This window comes from Scyliorhinus torazame, chromosome 3 (genome assembly GCF_047496885.1).
Source record: "Scyliorhinus torazame isolate Kashiwa2021f chromosome 3, sScyTor2.1, whole genome shotgun sequence".
Lineage (NCBI taxonomy): Eukaryota > Metazoa > Chordata > Chondrichthyes > Carcharhiniformes > Scyliorhinidae > Scyliorhinus > Scyliorhinus torazame.
In genome coordinates this window covers 232147832-232170858 of record NC_092709.1, presented here as the reverse complement: position 1 = coordinate 232170858, position 23027 = coordinate 232147832, and the positions used below count along the sequence as shown (strand labels likewise).

The 23027-nt window shown below is 43.9% G+C and overlaps 1 protein-coding gene across 5 annotated transcripts in view; it reads right to left on the bottom strand.

Moving 5' to 3' along the window:
• Positions 1-441: 441 nt before the first annotated feature.
• pde4d (phosphodiesterase 4D, cAMP-specific) overlaps positions 442-23027 on the bottom strand; it is a 1019730-nt gene continuing 997144 nt past the window's right edge. For all 5 annotated transcript variants that reach the window (XM_072496986.1, XM_072496984.1, XM_072496985.1 and 2 more), the window contains 8 exons: positions 22029-22198; positions 21326-21424; positions 19051-19215; positions 17223-17322; positions 8324-8478; positions 5852-5974; positions 5434-5616; positions 442-2946 (listed from right to left, as the gene is read on the bottom strand). In XM_072496986.1, coding sequence (XP_072353087.1) covers positions 2524-2946; positions 5434-5616; positions 5852-5974; positions 8324-8478; positions 17223-17322; positions 19051-19215; positions 21326-21424; positions 22029-22198 — 1418 coding nt within the window. In that variant the 3' untranslated portion in view covers positions 442-2523. The remainder of the gene's footprint in view (positions 2947-5433; positions 5617-5851; positions 5975-8323; positions 8479-17222; positions 17323-19050; positions 19216-21325; positions 21425-22028; positions 22199-23027) is intronic.

The window sequence follows — 23027 nt, the reverse complement described above, 5'->3', positions numbered from 1 at the left end:
AATGGATATTCAGTAATGTTTTGATATGAGCTGTATAATTAAATAACAAAATATGATTGATACTCAGAATCTATGGCATTTTACCTTGACCTGGCTACAAAATGTGATGGGGGTAAAACTGGTCTTTGGCGGCAGTGGTGATTTGCTATTGTCTATAATTTGGGTACGCTTTACAACTGCTTCACCTTCATTCTGCTTTATGTGTATTAATAAGGAAACTAGTTGCCTCACGGTCGCAGTTTCGATCCCGGCTCTGGGTCACTGTCTGTGTGGAGTTTGCACATTCTCCCCGTGTTTGTGTGGGTTTCGCCCCCACAACCCAAAGATGTGCAGGCTAGGTGGATTGGCCATGCTAAATTTCCCCTTAATTGGAAACAATTGATTGGGTACTCTAAATTTATTTTAAAATATTCCCCCCAAAAAATAAGGAAACGAGAATGCTTTTAAGTAGAATCAATTCATGCTTTTATTTTTTTCATTGCATATAAAAACATTTTATGAAGGTTTTTCAGCATGATATACAGTACTATACCATAGACTGTAAGAGACTAGGAAAACATTGAAAGATTCTTCTTTTGCAACCTCTAGACAACTTGGTGCTCTAAAGACATATTCAAAACAAAATAAATTGTTCGGGAGTCTCTGCAGATAACATCTTGTCTGTATAATCCCTTTATTACTATTTAATTCAAGAAACAGAAAGAACGTCCAATTCCTTTGGGCCAGGGCTGCTGAAATCTACAGTTTACGTGTCAAAAAAGGAGGATCCGTTTCTTTTTGGAAAGAATCTCTCCTTTTATCGAACTGCCACTCAGCTAGTACGTTTTAAAATGCAGCAGACAGTAAATTATTGGAGAAAGTTAAGGCACAGCCCTGGGGCCAAAGACCTGCAACCGTTCCACATCGAGTGTCGATTTCCTCAAATTTCTCCTCAGCCAAGCTATAGGTGACATAATATTACAGAAGACAAATTTACAGGAATAAGTATATTCAGTCGTTCACCAGGAGTTTCCAATACAGTAACACCACCCATTAGGAATTATGTTATAATAAGAATCAATAATTTACAATAAACATTACAGTATGTACAGTTCAATAAATACATGGTTGTAAACAGAGACAAACAAGACTGGATTACAAGTAAGGTCATCTGGTGAGGAAAAAGAAGATATGGCAACAAAATTAAATAATGCAGTAAAATATTCTCATTCAATAGGTGCTCTTTAACAGCCAGACCTATTCAAGTTTTATATTTTTTCCCATCTACACACACTCACCATGATATCCATGTGGGGGGAGAAGGGGAGCAGGAAGAGGCAGAGAAAGCTTTATATTGATACAGTAACTTGCAAGCTTAAGTGTACTAATTTGGAGACTCTGCATACTGCTATACAGTAGCCTACACAACATTGCACAATATGGAAATACTTTACTGGAATCTTAAAGCCATTTAATGCAATGTAACGTTGTATGTATCTTTTTTACAAGCAGTGCACAGCCCAATTTTGGCAAGAAAATGTGAGTGTTCTGAAATTCAGTGCATTTTACCCCCAACTCCTGAGATGGCCTATCAAGGTTGATTGTCTGCTTTCAAGGTGTTTCCGGTAACTGTCTAGGCAGCATATAAATAAAGTGTTTACTTTGAATCCAATGCCTTTAAACACAATTGTTAAAGTAAAGGAAAATCGAGAAACAAGTAGCAATTGTGGCAATTGTGTTTTGCCCCCAGTAAATAACTGCCTGATATGGTATCAAAGTGAAAAAATGACAAGGTGTAAGATGGTAGAGAACTACTTGTACTCAGCATTACAGAACTGTACAGAGAACTTGCAAGTTACTTGTAATATCTAATAACAGATGAAACTTCAATGTATTTTTAAATATAACACGTCCATAAATCTGTATTAATAAAAGTAAAATCTAAAAAAGTTCTCTGTATTTCATATGATACAAAAAGAGGTCAGCACAGCTTATAGCTGTACAGTTTTACAGTCAGGTTTCAAGGAAGACTTGAAATTATAAACATCTCATGATTTCCATAAATGATCGATCTTCCTACTGGTTACAGATCTTCGCCGATTCCAGTCTCATACAATATTGCGTCTTTCAAACTTCATCGCTATAACATTTGCTGAAACCAGTGTCCTTGGCTTAATCTCATGAATGGATTTCCATACTTTATTCTCATCTGTAGATGAAAAAAGCTCAAACCTCTACAGCTTTGTGAAAACAAAACCCACATTTGGTTTAATATTTTTGTCCCACCAAAAGTGATCCATTCCTATTTCAGATTCGTAAATCTGATGTTAGTCATGATCAACCAGTTTTGAAATGGATTCCTCATGCTTTAATGATGGTGTGGAGCTGAAATTCTGACATTTTATTCCTGAGTACAGAGTCATCTAGATGATTCTAGGCTTTGTCATATACAAAGTACTAGTAGATGAGGATGAAACTTGGCCTTGGCTGTAGCTACACATGTGCTTGGAAGGTGCTTCCAAGATACCTTTTCCATCAACATTGTTATGTACCTACAACCTTCTCCTCTTCCTCCTCCTCTGCCTCCTGCTCCCGAGAGGTCTCTGTTGGAACCTCTTCTCCATCAACTTGCTCATCCAGTGGAATTTCTGTTGATTCAGAGTCTTGGGTACAAAGAGTCTTGGAGTCACTACAGCTGTTGTCATCCTCACCCTGACTACCACCACTGTCTTTTTCAGTATCTGATTCACCATCTTCCTCAAGTGTTAACTCAAATTGGAACTTGTCCACTTGTCCTGGCCGTCCTTCCCCATCAACATCAGGGGCAGGTGAAGGGCTCTGTGGAATTGTGCTCTGATACCATTCTCTATTATCCTCCAGTGTATCCAACATGTCCTGTGCATCAGGATGGACTAGGTCAGCCCATGTCTCCCACAAAGGATGGACAATGTAGTCGATGAAACCCACCTGTTAGAAAGCAAATGAAAATTAGTCTTGCAGTTACAACTGTGAATGTTCTTCACGACATGAAGTTTCTCCACCAATAATAACCTTCTCCTGTTATCGCCATATTTAGCTTAGCAAAATAATCTTGCCCCGAGATACAAATTCTGCAAATATTCAAGAATGAAATGTGATGGCACCAGTATATGCAGCAATGTTTGTTAGATCAAAGCTTTATCATGCTTTTAAGCCAACTGATGATACTGCTGTTGATTTTAGGCTTCAGGAGTGGGCAAGTGGGAGAATCAGACAGGTTAAAACAAGAGAAAATGACTGAAAACCAAAAATGTACTGCAGGGAAGAGAACCATGGGGCGGGGGCGGGGGGGGGGGGGGGGGGGGGGGCTATCACTCACAAACCTGCAATATTACCACTGGGCTGCAACTGCGGAAAGGGTAAACGGGTGCATAAAGGAGCCGAAGCTCAGTGGGTGCGAATGGAGGAGGGCTTCTGAACGGGGATCTTCCTTCGGGCCTGGTCAGGGCTGCGCTCCCATCCCCACTGAACAAACACTCAACAAGTCCAGTGGTGATAGCAACACCCTGGTCATGGAGTCAACTGCGACGGTACTTCGGATTAACCAAAATGTTTGTTAAAGCCCCCATCTGCAACAACCGCATGTCCGTGCCAGCCATAATGGACTCCACGTTCAAAATGTGGAGACAGAATTTTGGAGACGTTGGCAGTTAGGAACTTTTACACAGACAACAGACTGAAAGCACGAGAGGAACTGACAGAGGAGTTTCAGCTGACGGAGATAACAAGCTTAGATACATGCAGGTCAAAAACTTCTTACGTAGGGAAACAAAACGTACCACGAATGCCGCACCGATCGCTGTTAGATGACTTACTGGATGCAGATATCCTAGGGAGGGGGAACTGCGACGACAACATATATGGCCGACTAATAGGAAAGACAGGTACACCACTGCACAAGGCAAGGGAAGACGGAGGGTTTGAAATAGGGGGGTACTCTGTAGTGAAGCACTGTACAAGGTCAATTCCACCTTCACATGCGCAAGGCTAAGCCTAATGCAGCAGAAGGTGATACACAGAACCCACTTAACCAGAAGCCGAATGAGCAAGTTCTTCCCGGAGGTGGAGGACAAATGCGAATGGTGTCAAGGAGGCCTCGCCAACCAGGCTCGCATGTTCTGGTCTTGCCTCAGACTTGTCAGGTTCTGGATAGCCTTCTTCGAGGCAATGCCCAGGGTGGTGGGAATGAGGGTGGAGCCATGCCCGAGAGTGGTAGTCTTCGGGGTGTCAGAACAGCCAGATCTATTCATTGGGAGGACGGCCGATGCCCTTGCCTTTGCCTCCCTGATCACCCGCCAGAGAATCCTGCTCAGCTGGTGATGAGCAGCACCACCCAAACTGCAGACTGGCCGACCTATTGGAATTTCTCCAGATGGAGAAAATTAAATTTGCCATCCGGGGGTCGGAAGAGAGCTTCCACAAAACATGGGAGCCATTCATCCAGTTGTTCCAAGACCTGCTGGTAGCCAGCAGCCATAGGCCAGAGGAAGGGAGAGGAAAGCCACGGTATAACAACAAACTCAAACAAAGTGGGAGGGGGGGGGGGGGGGGTGGAGAAAGAGACATGGAGCCCAACCATGCCCCGCAAACAACATAATACACGGTGTCACACCATCCAAACAGGAAATAAGAACTGATGAGAGAAAAGGGCACACTGGATGACTAGAGAGTGGGTCAGGAGAAAAAGGGCAGAGGGAGGCAGGGGACCCAGCTAGAAATGATCGCCTAATGGAGAAAGTAAAACAAGAAGCTGTAACCGTTGTAAATAACGAAAAACAACTGATGTAAATAATGAAAGATATATATGTATATATTTTTGTTCTTGTGTGTTCAAGCTTATTTTCTTCTGCACAAATGAACAATTCTTAATTAAAAACATCTAAAAATAAAAGAATCTCTGTCCTCCAGGGTACTTGATCTGAGGAAGGCCCACCACTTCCCAAAGTACACTGAATGCGACGGGTCTGCCTGAAAAGAAATGAAGTGAGCTCTCGCAGCCCCCCAACTGATGGGACAGGGCCCGCCTCCATGATTTAGTACCACCAATGAGTTATCAGAATGTGGAATGCAATGCCTAATAGGTAGCAGAAGCAGGTTCAATAATAATTTTTCAGATGGAAATTCAATAAATACTTGAATGGAAACAAATTACTGGTCTGTAGGCAAGAGGAATGGGACATGTTGGATAGCTCTCCCAGAGAGTTAGACAGATATGGTGGGTTGAACAGAGTACTGTACTGTGTAATTCTACCTTCTGAAGGCATGTTATTTTCTTCAGATAACCGTACAAAGATTAATAAATATTTTGGATGAGCAGTTTAGGTTTTAACTAAACTAATCAACCATGTACAGAATAGTGCTGCTGTTTGGTATTCAGGGTTTGAGATTACTTTGGAAGTTGCCAGGTACACTTACTTGTGATTTTTCAACAGAGGCATTGTGCTCATCACACATGGGACTTATTTCCATTCCCCTTTCCCTTTCCCGGTCTCCCTGGCGAAAGAACTCTTCCATGATTTTATCTGTCCATTGTCGGTATAGATGCAGAGGTTTTGTGGGATTGCTTAAGTCTGCACAGTGCACCATGTTTTGCAGAACCTAGATCATTAAATAAAGTATAGTTTTCAACTCACTTTCAAAATATAATCAGAGACAAGCATAATTGATTAACATTGGTCAGCAATGCATCCATAGGCAAATCTCTATTTTCACAAATACTCAGTTCCAACAATTACAACTGATAAACATTTGGAATATTTTCTCCTTACACAAAACATCTTTAATCTGTCTAATGTTTTAATTTTCCCTTTGAATTGAATGAATTGTTTCATACCTGTATTCTATCTGAGTAATTGTCCAAGAGGAGTACTCCAGAGCTTGTCACCTTTTTTGTTTCTACCATTGTTTTCAAGTCAGCCAGTAAGTTCATGTGCTTGGACATGTCTGTAGCAAGAACCTGAAAATAAGATTTGTAAACCAATATTTTAGTTTAGAAAAACAGGGGTTGTCAGTGGGACATTACAAGTTATACAAGTGTAAAAACTCAGGGCGCGATCCTACGGCCAAGCTGCGCCGGAAAAGCAGCAAAGCCGATAAAGGCTGGGAGACCCCACTCCCGGGATCTAACCGGCTCGCAACACCTCTCGAGATGCAATGTGATCTCGCAAGACATTGCGATGTAAATCTTGCCGATTGTGGGCGGGATCACCTTTTGGCAAATCTGTATATTAGACAACTCATTAAATCTGCTCTGCCATTCGATCATGGCTGATACGTTTCTCATCCCAATTCTCCTGCCTTCTCCCCGTAATCTGAGCCCCTTATTAATCAAGAACCTACCTATCTCTGTCTTAAAGGCACTAATGACTTGGCCTCCACAGCCTTCTGTGGCAATGAGTTCCACAGATTCACCACCCTCTGGCTGAAGAAATTCTTCATCTCAGTTTTAAAGGATCGTCTCTTCAGTCTGAGGCTGTGCCCTCAGGTTCTAGTTTAGCACAGTGGGCTAAACAGCTGGCTTGTAATGCAGAACGGTGCCAGCAGCGGGGGTTTAATAATGCCAGCAGCAGCCTCCCCGAACAGGCACCGGAATGTGGCGACTAGGGGCTTTTCACAGTAACTTCACTGAAGCTTATTTGTGACAATAAGTGATTATTATTATTAGTGGAAACATCTTCGCCATATCCACGCTATCTAGGCCTCTCAGTATTCTGTAAGTTTCAATGAGATCCCCCTCATCCTTCTAAATTCTATCAAGTGCAGACCCAGTGTCCTCAACCACTGCTCATATGACAAGTCCTTCATTCCCGGGATCATTCTTGTGAACCACCTCTGGACACCCTCCAAGGCCAGCACCTCCTTCCTTAGTTATGGGACCCAAAACTGCTCACAATTTTCCAAAGAGGGTCTGACCAGAGCCTTATACAGCCTCAGCATTCGTCTCTGCTCTTGTACTCCAGCCCTCTTGAAATAAATCCAAACATCGCATTTGCCTTCCTAACTGCCAACTGAATCTGCATGTTAACCTTAAGGGAATCTTGAACTAGTCCCTCATTGCGTCAGATTTCTGAAACCATTCCCCATTTGGAAATTAGTCTGTGCCTCTATTCTTCCGACCAAACTTCACACTTTTCCATATTATATTCCAGCTACTTCTTTGCCCACTCTCCTAGCCTGTCCACGTCCTTCTGCAGCCTTCCTGCTTCTTCAATATTACCTATCCCTCTATGTATTGTTGTATCATCTGCAAACTTAGTTAACAATGCTCTCAGTTTCTTCTTCCAGATCATTAATGTATATTGTGAATATTTGTGGTCCCAACAATGTTCCATGGGGAACACCATGTCACCAGCTGCCATCCTGAGAAAGACCCTTTTATCCCCAATCTCTGCCTTCTGCCAGTCAGCTAATTCTCTATCTATACCAGAGTACCTTGCCCCTAACACCATGGGCTCTTATCTCATTTAGCTGTCTCCTGTACAGCACCTTGTCAAAGGCCTCTGGAAATCCAAATAGATTCTGCCCACTGGATCTCCTTTGTCTAATTTCCTAGTTACCTCCTCAAAGAATTCCAACAGATTTGTCAGACACGACCTCCCCTTGACCAAACCATGCTGATTCAGTCTTGCGTTACCAACCACTTCCAAGTACTCCGCAATCTCATCCTTGAGCAGTCTTCGTCAACTTATACTTGTTAAATTTAAATCAGATAACAAGACTCCAACTTTACAGCTCTAATGTGTCTGCCCAAATGTGTGATACTTTTGATTTTATGGTTAGCTCAGAGTAAACTATTTTGAGTTTTATTGGTCTCGTCACAGTGTGAATGCTCTGGGGTGATAGCAAAATGGGGTAGGAGATGCCTATTCCCTCATCTTTTGAATAGTTTAATCTTTTCCCAAGGTCTGAGAGGTTACTTCCCAAAAAGTGGAAAAACTTGTGGTATTTTATACCATCCTTGGGTTGAGAATTACAATATCGCCATCAGCTATTGGTGTTAGCCATCGGCAGCTACACAATCTAGCCAAGTGCTGACCAGTGTGCTTTCAGAGATAAAGGACAGAAAAAAACTGCAGGTTTAATCGCTAATTATAATTTATTATCTGAGGCCATGTAAATTCCATACTACACTGTTATGTAATAAAGATCAACAAGATAAACCAAGAGTTGACCTATTTTTCTCACATGTTTTACACCTACATTAAAATTTACTGAAACACATGATTCAAATTGGACCTAATTTGAGACTATTTTAACAAAAGGATAGAGACTTCAGTTGAATAGTAAGCTTTAGGCTTCAACTTACAATATCAATGACCATCTTCCGAAGTGACTGTCTTTGCTTCTTAGTCAGATTCTGGAAAATATCACAGTTCTCTTCCTGCAACAGTTTAAAACCAACAGCCAAATGATGGTTCTCTAGGACTGATGAGTCATTGTACATCAAGGCAAGTTCTGAATCTGGGTAGTGTATAAATTAAAAGAGGTACAGAAAAAGACAGAGAGAGGGAGGTTGAATGTTAATGTCATCAAATATCTGAATACGATTCACATTAATTTAGTCTATGCAATACCAATATATGACATCAGTTTGAATAACACTACATACTTAATAAAACTTTGTTGGCATTTTGAAAATGGATAGTATGCCACGATGCATGACTGGTATTCACACAACTGTAAGTATTCTAAGAATATAACCTTAAGGGCGTGATTTTCATTACCAAGGTGGGTAGCTTGAGTCGCAATGTTTCCCAACTTGGTACACCCGTCTTGGTTTAAAGCCCCATTATTTAATTTTCACTCCAGGAAGGTGGGATAGAGTCAAGTTTGCCAACACTGAATGTAGGTTGCATGAAAGCGGGAAAGTAGCGAGACGGACTGGTTAGAAGGCCCACTCAGTTCTGTGGAATTTTGTTCCAGTTGTCTTACAAGCTGTTAAGTCCTGTAGCCCTCACCCCCAATTCCCATTTCCTCTCATATCCCCCCCCCCCTCCATGGTCCTTCCATGCCAACTCATATCCTTTACCCATCCCAATGCTCCCTTATGCCCCCCATCGCTTCTTATACCCACATGTCAGTCACCTCCATATCCACCTACCCAATATCGACTATCGGAAGACCTTAGGAGTCATGTGGAGATGAAAAGAAAAATAAACTTCTCCACTCTCACACAGCTCTCACTCATACACATTTAATAGAGAGGAAAACATCCATTCATGAAATCTGAGGCTGCGGTGGTGGTGGGGGAAAGGGGAGGGTGTGCCCCTGAGACTGTGGTGGTGGGCATGTCGTTCCAATGCATCCGGGAGTGCAGAATCTTATTTTTAGTGCTGATCGAGGCGCCTTTTAACAATGGTGTCCGGATCTCCCTCGCCCCCCCCACAGTGATGGTGTAAACCATGTCCCCCATTTCTTTTGTCAAGAGTGTCAGAGGATGATCTGAAAACTTGGCTGTACGTGTGGAGAGCTACACGGAGGTTTTCAGTCAGAACCTGACATTCGGTGAAGACTTTGCAAAAATCTGGCTCTCAAGATCAACCATTTTAATTTCTTATTTTTTTATTTATATGCTTATTGAAAATTGTTCATGATAAAGCAATTAGCCCAAGTTACAATCTCAAAGAACACGACAAACAATTAAAAGCACAAATTAACTTAACCCCCCAAAACTAAAGTAAACCCCTTAACGTTGATGGTGACTGGCTGCTATCTTAGGTAGAATCCTTCTACCAACCCTTAATGGTGTACTTGTCCTTCTCCAAATGTAAGAACGACATGAGGTCACCCAACCAAGCCGAGGCTCTGGGCGGAGTAGGAGACCTTCACCTAAGCAGAATTTGTCTCCAGGTTATTAACAAGGCAAAGGCAAGGACATCTGCTTCCACCCCGCCTGCAGCACCAGCAAGTCTGATACCCCAAAACTGACCACCAGTGGACAAGGCTCCAAATCGACATGGTGTTGAAGAAAGAGACCCAAAAGCTTAACTTGGGACAAGACCTGAACATATGAGTATGGTTATCTGGCCTCTGAGAACAGCACTCACACCTGTCCTCCACCCCAGAGAAGAATCCGTTCATCCTTGCCTTGGTCAGATGAGCCCTGTGCACCACTTTGAATTGGATTAGACAAAGCCGAGCCCATGGAGTTGACCCTGTGAAGGGCCCCGCTCCATACCTCATCATCCAGAATAGGACCCAATTCACCCTCCCATTTCACCTTCTCCTCATTCAATGGAGCCGATTCTGCTGTATATGCACAAAATAATTCCCCCACCAGTCCAGGCCAAAGACAAAATCCTCTTCAACAGGGAGGAGGGTGGTGCCAAGGGGAAAGAGGAAAGCCTTGCACGATAAATCATGGGCGAGATCCTCCCTTCGCCGGCAGCGCATCTACGCCTGCAGATTTCCTGACAGTGTGGGGGTGGCCACAATGGGAAACCCCATTGGCCGGCTGCCGGGACGGCGGATCCAGCTGCCGGCGGGGGCGTGCCCCGCCAAAAAACGGGTCTGGCAGGACGGAGAATTCCGCCCCATGAATCTGAAAGTATCTGAACCAGACTGGAACCAGGGAGTTGACATTTCTGTGACAGCTCCTTAAAGCTGGCAAACCTCCCTCCACAAACAGGTCTCCAAACGCTTGCCCGCTCATGACACAAATGTCGAGTCCAAACCCGCTTGCAGAAAAAGGTGATTGATTATTGCAGATAGGGGCCAGCAAAGACATGGAGCTAAGTTTAAAATGCTGCCTGAACTGTTTCCAGATTCTCAGGGTGGACCCCACTACCGGATCCGAGGAAAACCTTGCTGGAGAGAATGGCAGCGATGCGCTTGCTGCACCAAGGCGAGAATCCTTACAGGAGCCCGTCTCCATTTGCCCCCATATGGAACCCGGATCACTGAACCACCCCAGTATCTTCTGAATATTGTCTGCCCAATAGTAAAATAATAAATTGGGTAAAGCCAAGTCTTGTGATTGCCTATCTCTCTGGAGGAACGCCCAATGGGTCCTTGGGGTCTTAACCGCCGAAATAAATGAGGACACTAATTTATTAATTTTAACAAAGAAGGACTTGGGGAGAAAAGTGGGGAGAGAATTATAGACATAGATGTTGGGAAGGACCTGACTCTAACGCCAAATAAACAGAACGTGGGGCATGGTCTGAAATCACAATCACTGTGTAACCCACTGCCTCACCAGAACTACCGTGGGCAGCACGGTAGCATGGTGGTTAGCACAGTTGCTTCACAGCTCCAGAGTCCCAGGTTTGATTCCTGGCTGAGTCACTGTCTGTGCGGAGTCTGCACGTCCTCCCCCTGTCTGCGTGGGTTTCCTCCGGGTGCTCCGATTTCCTCACACAGTCCAAAGATGTGGGGGTTACATGGATTGGCTAAATTGCCCTTTAGTGTCCAAAAAATGTTAAGTGGGGGTTACTGGGTTACGGGGATAGGGTAGATACGTGGGCTTCAGTAGGGTGCTCTTTGTAAGGGCTGGTGCAGACTCGATGGGCCGAATGGCCTCCTCCTGCACTGTAAATTCTATGATTCTATGAACACAGTTTAAGTCACCCCCAAAATGCGCTGATGCGAGCACAATTCGGGAATGGAGGCCAGCAGCAATAAAATCCATATCGTCCCAATTTGGGAGCAAGACATTAACTAGAACCACTGAGGTGCGCCCGCCAAAGATCCACAGTCAATAACATGTCTACTGCTGGGGTCAGTCAAGATCTTAGCGGCAGAAAGCTGCACCCTTTTATTAATTACTGTCATCTGACCCCGGGCTCTACCATCAAAGCCAGAATGAAAAACGTGTCCCACCCATCCCTTTTGCAACCTTGTCTGGTCATCACCCACAAGTGAGTCTCTTGCAGAAATACCACATTGGCATTTGAAATGAAATGAAAATCACTTATTGTCCCAAGTAGGCTTCAAATGAAGTTACTGTGAAATGCCCCTAGTCGCCACATTCCTGTTCGGGGAGGCTGGTACGGGAATTGAACCGTGCTGCTGGCCTGCCTTGGTCTGCTTTAAAAGCCAGCTCTTTAGCCCTGTGCTAAACCAGCCCCAGTTTACTGCGCCAAACAAAGGGAAAGACTCCTGTTATGTTAACCACCAATCACTATGCTGGTGAAAATTGATTCACTACTTGAAGAGAAGAGACTTGCAGCGATTCCAAGATCAAAGAGGGCGACTTGCAACTGGAAGTGAGTTCGGAACAGCAGGCCCTCATCCTCGCCTGCTTCACATAGGATGTGACTTTGTCTGTAATCTCACCCCGTTCCCCCACTCCCCTTGATGAGGGGGACATCTCCCCAGCATGACGGAACTGTGGCGGCACTGTCAGCGGGTCACTGCCGAAGGCAGGGGGCTGATAATAACCAGCTGAGAGCTGGTGCTTCTCAATCTGTGCCATAGTCTGACCCCTGCCTGTCCGCTGAGCGTTCGCTCACACCCATCACCTGCACATGGTGGGGGGGGGGGGGGGGGGTGCGGGGTGCGGAATCCAGGACCACCATGCGCGGGGGAGGGTTGGGCCAGGGAATTGGTGGTTGGAAGTGCCAGAGGAATCATATTTATCAGGTGCACCATTTTTTTAATGCCGCACATATGTATCCCCAACTGCCCCAGCCCCCCCATGGTGATGGTTCCCCTTCTTCATCCCTCCCCCCACCCCTACCCACTCTCACCCCACCCTCCCCTTCCCCTCTTCTCCCCCCCCCATGCCCCCTCAGTTGTCCTTGACCTGCTTAGCCTTTCGTGCTCTACCGCTGCATCTTAAACTCTTAAGGTGAGCAAACAACCTCAACCTTTTCATAGGACTATTCAACCTCCCTGACATTCCAGGTGACCAAACAAATTGGGGGATTCCCACTCCCTTTTGATCCAAAGTTAGCCATTTCTACCAAGAGGAATTATCCAACAGTTCTATACAAAGTACAGCAACCAGACCCACTCAACATGGCTGCCAAACCCACTAACAAGATGAAACAAAGAAAAATCTGCAGTCACCGTCAGTAAACTACCCCTGCCCCTCTTCCCCTACATCCAAATAAGCATACAGACAACAGCAAGGCAAAAATAAACAACTAAAACCTACTCCTAATGAACCTAACCCCAAAGAGAACATAAACACTAACCTCATTATCTCAAACAGAACTACTATAATGTGATTGGTGAACCCATTGGCTCTGCTCTCATTGGCTAACTCTTCAGCTGGCAGGGTGACTCCCACCCAAAGTGAATAAAAAATGCTCACTGAAGAACAAAACACAAAGGGTGCAATCTACCAAAATGGGAAGAGTCCCATACCTTGCAATTAGCCGGGTGTTTCCTGGCACTCGGAGCGCTGAGAAACACCACGCCACCGAACAGCCATTCGGGTAGATTGGAGGCCTCAGTGGGGAATGTGCGGACGAGGCCTAACTTAGTCTTACTTTCTGCACTGAGGAGCGCCGCTCGCCATTTAAAATGGCATCCCAATCTCTCGACCCCCTGACGTGGCCCCCAAATAGCTGCCCCCCCAGACGGCACCCCAGGCTTGGCAGTGCCAGGCTGGCACTCAGGTGCCTCCAATCTCCTGAGAAACGCCCACGAGTGCCATTCCAGCTGGTCCCCATTTGTGGAGATCAGCACTGAATGGCTGAAGTCTTCAAGGTGAGGGTGTTAGATCAAACATATTGGTTAGATCTCAGGAACGCATATTAAAGTGATTCTAGCTGTTTCGCCCTAATATGCAGATTTGCCAGAAAGTGATCCCACCCACAATGGAAGAGGGATCTTGCGACATCTACTGGCCACGCTGAGCAACATTTTGGGTGCAATGCAGCCAGTGGATCTCACCCAAAGTATAAAACCCCCTTAAAACATAGCACTCCAATAGGGAGCTATGCATTTTCACAACAGTTAGAACAAAAACCCACATAAATCTAAAGCTAGACCCAAGCCCAACTTGCAAAATATTCAACCGAATAGAAATAGCAAAAATGTAAAGAAAAATGAACAGGAAACCTCAACAATTCCACATATCAACATGTTCATCGCAATATCCAAAAACCTCAAACACCTTATACATTTATTGTTTCAATGCAAAGGTCCCCCCCCCCCCTGCCCCCCCTCCCCACTTCGCCTCCCCCACACACACAGAAGGCCATCTGTCTCTTGTTCTCAGGTTGCTCAAGGTTCTAAAAGGGGTACAAGGCCAGAGGACTTGGGTGTATATGTGCATAGATCATTGAAGGTGGAAGGACAAGTGGTGAGAGTAGTTAATAAAGAATACAGTAAGCTGGACTTTATTAATAGGGGCATGGAGTACAAGGGCAAGGAGGTTAAGCCGAACCTTTCCCAGACCTCAGCTGCAATATTCTGTGCAGTTCTGGGTGCCACACTTTAGAATGCATTGGAGAGAGTGCAGAAGAGGTTTACAAGAATGGCTCTGGGGATGCGAAATTTCAATTCTGCGGATAGATTGGAGAGGTTGGGACTGTTCACCTTGGAGAGAAGAAGGCTAAGAGGAGATTTGATAGAGTTGTTCAAAATCATGAGGGGGCTGTGCAGAGTAGATAGGGAGAAACTCACTCATAAAAGGATCAAGAATGAGAGGGCACAGATTTAAGGTGATTTGCAAAAGAATAAATGTGATGTGAGAAAAAAACTTTTCCACACAACGAGTGGTTTGGGTCTGGAAATGCACTGTCTGGAAGTGTGGTGGAGGCAGGTTCAATCGAGGCATTGAAGAGGGGATTAGATGGCTACTTGAATAGAAACAATGCGCACATGTGCGGGGAAGTGGCAGGGGACTGGCTCAAAGCCATGCATTTGGAGACCCAGTGCAGACATGATGGGCCGAATGACCTCCTTCTGCACCGTAACAATTCTGCGATCCCGTGATGCATCTTTTTGGAATCTCTCCCAGCTATAGTTTAATAACCAACACATTTTCCCTCTCATTAGTTCTGATGAAGAGTCAAATGGACTCGAAACATTCTCTCCCTACAAATGCTGCCAGACCTGCTGAATTTTCCCAGCATTATAATCTTAATCTTGTGCCTGTCCAATCCTAATAGAGGTAACTCTAAAAAACTTGGGAGTCGTATTAAGCAGTCTGGAGTGGGGGAAAAATATCATTTTGAATTCCATGCATATAGAGAACATTATGATAATGTGACATCGGTTTAAACCTTTTTATAATAAGACTGGCTGTTCTGGATTTTGTGTATGTAAATAAATCCCTGTGCAATCTGCCTATTTAGCACCATAGCATTCAAGTGTACTTGTTATCCTTGTGATCTCTTCATTGTGACCACTATGCTAATCTGTTTTTAAAAAAAATATATTAATATAAAAAGACGTCACCAGTCAACTACAGGATCAGCACACACTCAGATTTTCACAATTCTAAAGAATTAGCTCCCTCACAAAATATTCCACAATAAAAAAAGTCACAGAATTCTGTAGAACTCAACTGAAACCTTTTTCTTTGCAACATGTCAGTACGGCTGTGCTTGTTTCTGCTTACTTTTTGCCTGTCTTTTAATAATAATCTTTTAATAATCTTTATTGTCACAAATAGGCTTACGTTCACACTGCAATGAAGCTACTGTGAAAAGCCCCCTAGTCGCCACATTCTGGCGCCTGTTCGGGTACACTGAGGAAGAATCCAGAATGTCTAATTCACCTAACAAGCACGACTTTCGGGACTTATGGGAGGAAACCGGAGCACCCGGAGGAAACCCACGCAGACATGGGGAGAACGTGTTGACTCCGCACAGACAGTGACCCAAGCAGGGAATCGAACCTGGCGCTGGGAAGCTACAGTGCTAACCATTGTGCCGTCCCTGAAATTCCTCTTAGATTTTTAGATTATAGAATGAAAGTTGAAATGGTCAAAAGCTTTTGTAGATGGTGAATCTGAGTCTGATTTAAAAAAAATAATTGTTAAAACTAAGTGATGTCACGCTGGCAGAATCTTACCACCTTTGAAAATTTTCTGTCAAGGCCACACGCGGAACCTGATGTTTACCGGCTGCCCGACCACGTGATCTTATCAATCAAGGGCAATGAGCATAACAGCACCAAGCTTGCCCAATGGGAGGGTCCGTAGCAATTTAAGTAAAGGGCGGTTCCCTGGCCTCCACCCTGTCCCTCCAGGGACCCGAGGGCTTTATCTCAGCATGGATTACTGTATGTCAGCTGTGATAGTGTCACCAATCTGTCCCCAAGTGGCTGGTTACTTGACACTAATTGGCTAACTGCCACTGCTGGGTGGGTAGCCACTCTTGGTGCTCATCCTCCTCTGGCAAAATTAGGAACACATTGGGTGGGCCAGCCCGAAGGGCGATTCTGCAAAGTTACTCCACCAACCTGTGCCTGTGCACGGATGGTAAGAATCCACCCATGTGCTCAGTCGTACGTTTAAATTAGTGATCTTTTTTATTTTTAATCTCTGTTGAAATGTTTGTCACCTTGCTAACTGCTCATGGGGCTGAGATGTGCACAATGTCCTGGAGCACAAGAAACCATTTCCAGAAGTGGCAGCAAACAAGCAGACATCTGCCAGCATCATGAGATCACTTCTCACTTAGTGTCATTTTTAGTCTATAATGTTTTTCCATCCTATTATTTTGTTTGGACCCAATATTTGCGATATTTTCTTCTCTCCCTTCTTGCCATTTCCTGACCATACCTTAGGCAAGAAAACTACCTTCACTGAATGCTCCCCAACTCCCACATGGCAACTAGCTGCTGGGGCTGGGTCTCATTCTGCCTCCCCCAAATTTCTCCAGCTGGATGTCACAGTGCAGTTGGAGGTGGGAATAAATCTAATTGGATGGATGTTTCAGGATGTTCAAACAACTGTATTCATCCGTAATTATCCTGTGATCTGTCTGCTCCCCTTCTTTACAAGGGAGCAGGCTGACCTTCTCTCATCTCCTGACAGTTTTACTGTGAAATAATCCACTGCAAGGCACGCAATGTCTCTCTCTAATGGGTTTTGTTTCCATTTTCCCACTCTACCTGCCTGTCTGGTGTTTCCCATGGTCCACAGAAGAGGGCAGATTCTCGACTATCTCACTCCGAAACAGAAATAATTTTGACAGCCAAAAGGAAATATTCAAAAGAAACCTCCTACCTCTCCAAAGCCAGATAGTGCCTTATGCACTGAATACTGCCAATAGACAATTAAATGGTAAGAGTATACTCACTTGTGTTAATAAGAAACTGGTTTGACACCCCAGGGTGATCTACATCATGAATAGCGCTGGCGAATATTGCAGTAAGGATCTCAAGATCCGTGAAAACAGCCTATAGAAATAAAATGTGCAGATCTGTCACATTGGGAAGAATGAAAACAGGTCACGATGTTTCCAGCAGCTTTTCGTATTTAACAATGTCTCCATTGTTTCAACTCTTTGAAGACCACAGTATTATTTCTACATTAAAAATACTTTTTTCTCGGTCTTCCCTGCCTGCCGCAGCGACGGGCGGGACGTAGACCATGTAAAGGTCCACTGCTTTTTCGGTCGCCAGCTGGGCGCAGCTGGAAAATCCCACCCAGACTGATTGCATGTATTTAGAAATGAGCTTCTAGATTAATATGTGTATAAATGTATATGTATGCATGCATCTGCTGGAAGCTGAGTGGTTCAGTTGGTGGCGATTCTGATTGAAAGGCTGATGTGCCATCAATGACGACAGACGAGAGTCGGAAGATTAAACTGTGGCTTTAATAAGCTAAAAGACACCTGCTGGCAGCCGGTCCCAGAATGAGGGCAGCGCTGGAGGTTAGCTACCTTTATACTTGAGCCCGAGGGGCGGAGCCAGCAGGGACAAACCCAGACATGTAACAAACAGTAAGGTAAGAACAGTAAGTACCATAAGTATGAACAGTATGTACAATATAATACAGTGGTTCACCACAACGGCTCTGGTCTTATTGGCCATGGACAGGAATGTTCAGCTGGATCACATATTTTTGACATGTCAGTGGTTTGCCACAGGGTGATGTTATGTGTCAAGTACAGTTGCATGCCCCACTACCACTGGCTAGCTTACTGAGAAGTGGGAGCTGAGTGCTTAAGTTTCTCCTACCAGTGCACAGCCTCTGCATCGCTAAGACCCCTTTAGTGTCTGCACTCGGTGAAACACAGCAACTAGGCACCCTATTCCCCCCCCCAAGAGATAAAATATGCAAGCCCAGGACATGGATCAAATAGTATGCGCTGTCTGGTTGCTCCAGCTCAGGACAGTCAAAGACACTGGTGAGAGGTCCTGTCAGTGGCTGGTGATCTCTTTAAGCAAGCTCCTTCCCACAATTCTTGCAATCGAGCTCCAGACATGGGGGTTCCTGCTCTTCTGGAGGATTAAATTCATAAGGCTGAGAGGAGATGCAGAGGCTGGGCAAGCCTGTTTCCAAATTCTGCCCAGGCTCTGCAGCCAAAACAAAATTGGCTCGTTGCATCAACAAAAGAAGTGCAGCAGAGGATCTTATCTGACCTCACCAAATTCTGAGGCTATATTCCTATCATCTCTCACAGATGGGGGGTGCCAATCAATGTATTTATCTATTTATCTCTCGATCTAAAGAAAGTACTGTTGATACTGTGCACAAGGAGTTACAGGCAAGTGTAGGTCTTAGGTGAAGCTGGGTTAGAGCCAATGGTTAATTGGATCATGTGCACTGTCATAATTTGGTCTCCATTTCAAAACTGCATGCTGTAACTTTATAGTTAGGTTTCCATTATATTTAAAGCCAGGGAAAGAAAATCGTGCACATACAGAACAGGGAACTGTTCTGATTTCACCTGCTTCATCAGAGTGTCCTGAGATAAAAGTACCCTCGATGAGCCTATAATTCACCCATAATTCTATCTTCAACTCAAGAATATATTAACAAAACAAAATAAACCCTCTGGTTAGTGGAAAGAGGGTAAAATTGAATTATTATGTATAGAATTAATTCTTCGCAAAATCTTCTGCTTATCCTCAGTTTATCTAGAAAAAGAAAAATATTTAAAGAGTACCACTGCTTACCTCTAATGCAGGTGTTGATAGTAGAACATGAGTGGACTGAGCAACATCTGCTGCATGAATGTTATTGTGAAAAGCCACATCCGCATGATAATGGTCTTCCAAAGTCATCAAATAAGTAATTAAAGTATCTGCTGGAATCTTGAAGGTTTTTAATAATTCCCGCTCCTAAAAGCAATGAAAATGGGCTCAGATTAGGCACTGAAAACAAAGAAAATGTGCCATAAAGAATCAGTTGGTTCTTTTTTTTGTGTATTATCTCTTACCCCTCCCTCCCATGCCCAATGGCTCTAGGCCTTTTATTCCCCGCCAATTTGATGGGCAAAAACCTACACCTACGCTCCTGCCTAACTCTATTACCTGTTGGTGAAAAATACAGTGTGGCCCAGCAGGTCACTCACTCGCACTCCCCAAATCCCATGCAGAACTGTCTGGTAGTCAGTATGTATGAAATTGGAACTGTGCAATGCTTCTTGGATGCAGCTTGTTAATACACCAACCAGTTGTGCTACCAGGCCACCAAATTAGAACTTCTCATTGGAAAAGCAGTTATGGCTGAATTTAAAAAAAATAAGAACAAGGGGTGGTGCAGTGGTTAGCACTGCTGCCTCACAGTGCTGAGGACCTGGGTTCGATCCTGGCTTCGGGTCACTGTCCGTGTGGAGTTTGCACATTCTCCCAGTGTCTGCGTGGGTCTCGCCCCCACAATCCAAAAAGATGTGCAGGGTAGGTGGATTGGCCACATTAAATTACCCCTTAATTGAAAAAGAAAATAATTGGATACTGATAGATAACTGCATTGAATTGGAGAACCGAAAATAAACAGGCCAAACTGAAGTTCAAAACTGATACTTTCAGTTGGTTGTTACCCTCAATTTACTATTAAGGTTCGGGCAGCTAGTTAATTAGTTTCATCTAATTACAAAGGTTGGTGGAATTGCGGATAGCGATGAGGACTGTCGGAGGATACAGCAGGATTTAGATTGTTTGGAGACTTGGGCGGAGAGATGGCAGATGGAGTTTAATCCGGACAAATGTGAGGTAATGCATTTTGGAAGGTCTAATGCAGGTAGGGAATATACAGTGAATGGTAGAACCCTCAAGAGTATTGAAAGTCAAAGAGATCTAGGAGTACAGGTCCACAGGTCATTGAAAGGGGCAACACAGGTGGAGAGGGTAGTCAAGAAGGCATACGGCATGCTTGCCTTCATTGGCCGGGGCATTGAGTATAAGAATTGGCAAGTCATGTTGCAGCTGTATAGAACCTTAGTTAGGCCACACTTGGAGTATAGTGTTCAATTCTGGTCGCCACACTACCAGAAGGATGTGGAGGCTTTAGAGAGGGTGCAGAAGAGATTTACCAGAATGTTGCCTGGTATGGAGGGCATTAGCTATGAGGAGCGGTTGAATAAACTCGGTTTGTTCTCACTGGAACGAAGGAGGTTGAGGGGAGACCTGATAGAGGTATACAAAATTATGAGGGGCATAGACAGAGTGGATAGTCAGAGGCTTTTCCCCAGGGTAGAGGGGTCAATTACTAGGGGGCATAGGTTTAAGGTGAGAGGGGCAAGGTTTAGAGTAAATGTACGAGGCAAGTTTTTTACGCAGAGGGTAGTGGGTGCCTGGAACTCGCTACCGGAGGAGGTGGTGGAAGCAGGGACGATAGTGACATTTAAGGGGCATCTTGACAAATACATGAATAGGATGGGAATAGAGGGATACGGACCCAGGAAGTGTAGAAGATTGTAGTTTAGTCGGGCAGCATGGTCGGCACGGGCTTGGAGGGCCGAAGGGCCTGTTCTGTGCTGTACATTTCTTTGTTCTTTGTTCTATCTACCTTTTGAGGCACAAACTTATTTTAAGATCTTTTGTAGCTTTTAAAAAGCCTGGGCTTAGGCACTAGTAGTGAACTTCCCAATAGTGCTGATCTGGTGAAGGCAGGTATTAACTGACTATATATTGCATGCTATAATGTCAGGGCATCCTTGGCCAGTTCCGATCGTTCTCGTGCTTGAACAATGCAAAATGCAATTAATCAGTGACTGTAATTTAAACGCTACAATTCAGTTGACATTTTGGGTATAACATTTTCCAATAGGTTCATACACTTTCTTTCTTCAGTTCTAACAACTGACTGTATCTTTGACATTTGCAAAACAATTTGTAGCCTGTCGTTAGCTCTTTACGATACACAACAGTGTTGGAGAGCACTCGTGCGGCTCCTATCGCCAAATGAAACATCTTTAAATGGTCAAACATGAATACTCTCCAAACTCACCTGAAAAATTGTGTACATGACAACTGTTAAAGGTCGGTTTCCAGAATATTCGGCAACTTTAAAGACATTAAGGCCCCATTTGTTAATTTCTTCTAATTCCTATTGAACAAATATTATACATGAAGCATACCAAATGAGAACAAACATTTAATGAAGTGCATTACCTTTAAATTTTACACTAAATATGATGTGTCCACTAAGAGATTAAAAATGTTTTAACCCAGATTGCAAGCAATGGTGTCATGTCACCTAAAAGTACAATCATTTTCAGCATCTTGACTACGCTATCAGAAAAGGTGGGCTGGATTCTCCGGACCCCTGCCATGTGTTTCCGGGCCGCGCGGCCATTCGCTTGCGGCAGAATTCCATACTCCCGCCGCTTGTCAATTGGATTTTGCTACTGCAAAACCAGCTGGGGGCAGGGTGGGGAAGGGTCGCAGTTTGCACTGCCAGTGGGAAAAAGTGATTGGCAATGACTGAAGAATTCTGGCCGGTGTGTTTTTTTCCTTTTGGGATCTCAGGAGCATATTTATCCGGCCCAAATGATTGAAAAATATATCGTAAATCAATTGATCAGATATTTTGCCAATAAAAGATTTGTGCTGCAATGTCAAATATTTCCTTTCATTTATCAGATGACTGGAAGTGGAGAGTATTATAAATTGAAAATAAGCATGAAATCCAGTGTCTGAAGTAAACACACCTTTGCCAAGAGTTCCTCCTGGTCAGTTTTGACTCCAAATCTTGTAATGCTGGAATTTGTTAAGCTCGAGCTATGCATGAGTTTCTTCACCCCACTAATTTGTGACATTGGCTTCTTTTTCTTTTCTTCTTTCTGTGCTTGTGATGGCATTTCCACCTCATGTTGTTTGTCTGCAAATAAATAATTGTAGCAAATTAGAACATCTGTACCTGCTGGGTTTCTGCATACTGTGGTCCAATGGTCCTATCAAGAGCTGAAAGCAGAAGAATGTTTCTGGGATTTCTCCCAAATGTGGACCATAACATCAGTGGAAGATCAGAAGAAACACAAAAGAATAGGTGCAAACAGTCATTTATACCTTTCTTCAGGACTTCAGCTGATCTTCCACAAAGTTTCAGTGGGCTATCAGGAGAACTTTCATAGAAATTCCAGTGAAGAACACAGGAAAGTAGCCAACATTATAAGCTCAACTAACTCCATCATTTAGGTCCATATGCAAGGCAAAGCTGACACCAAACCATGCCCATTTAGTCCCTTGAAACAAAAACTTACTGATAGGCACTGTACTGATGATAAAAAGGCTCTATCTCAAACACAAATCTTCTCCGTGTTTTCCATATTTCCTATTTTTTATCTGATTTTCAGTATTTGAAATATTATTTTCTTAGAGTTATTCTGGGTAATAAAAGTGGGCGGGTAACAGTGCCATGTAAGATAAAGCAGTTAGTACCAGTGTTTATTGGAGGACAGAAACATGCCATTCAAATGTGTTGAGTGTTTGACACCATTCTAGCATTTTATCGCTACACGATCCTTTAAATAGTCTTTTTCTGGTAAGTCAGGAATGTTCTGTGAAACTGACTTTGTGCAGATTGACAACAAAGAATTTTTGAAGAATCTCCAATTTTTAATTAATTGTTGATAGTTGTTCATCCAGGATAGTTTTGTTGTAAGTGCAACTATCAGGCCTACAACCCTACCATCACCCCACTCCCCACA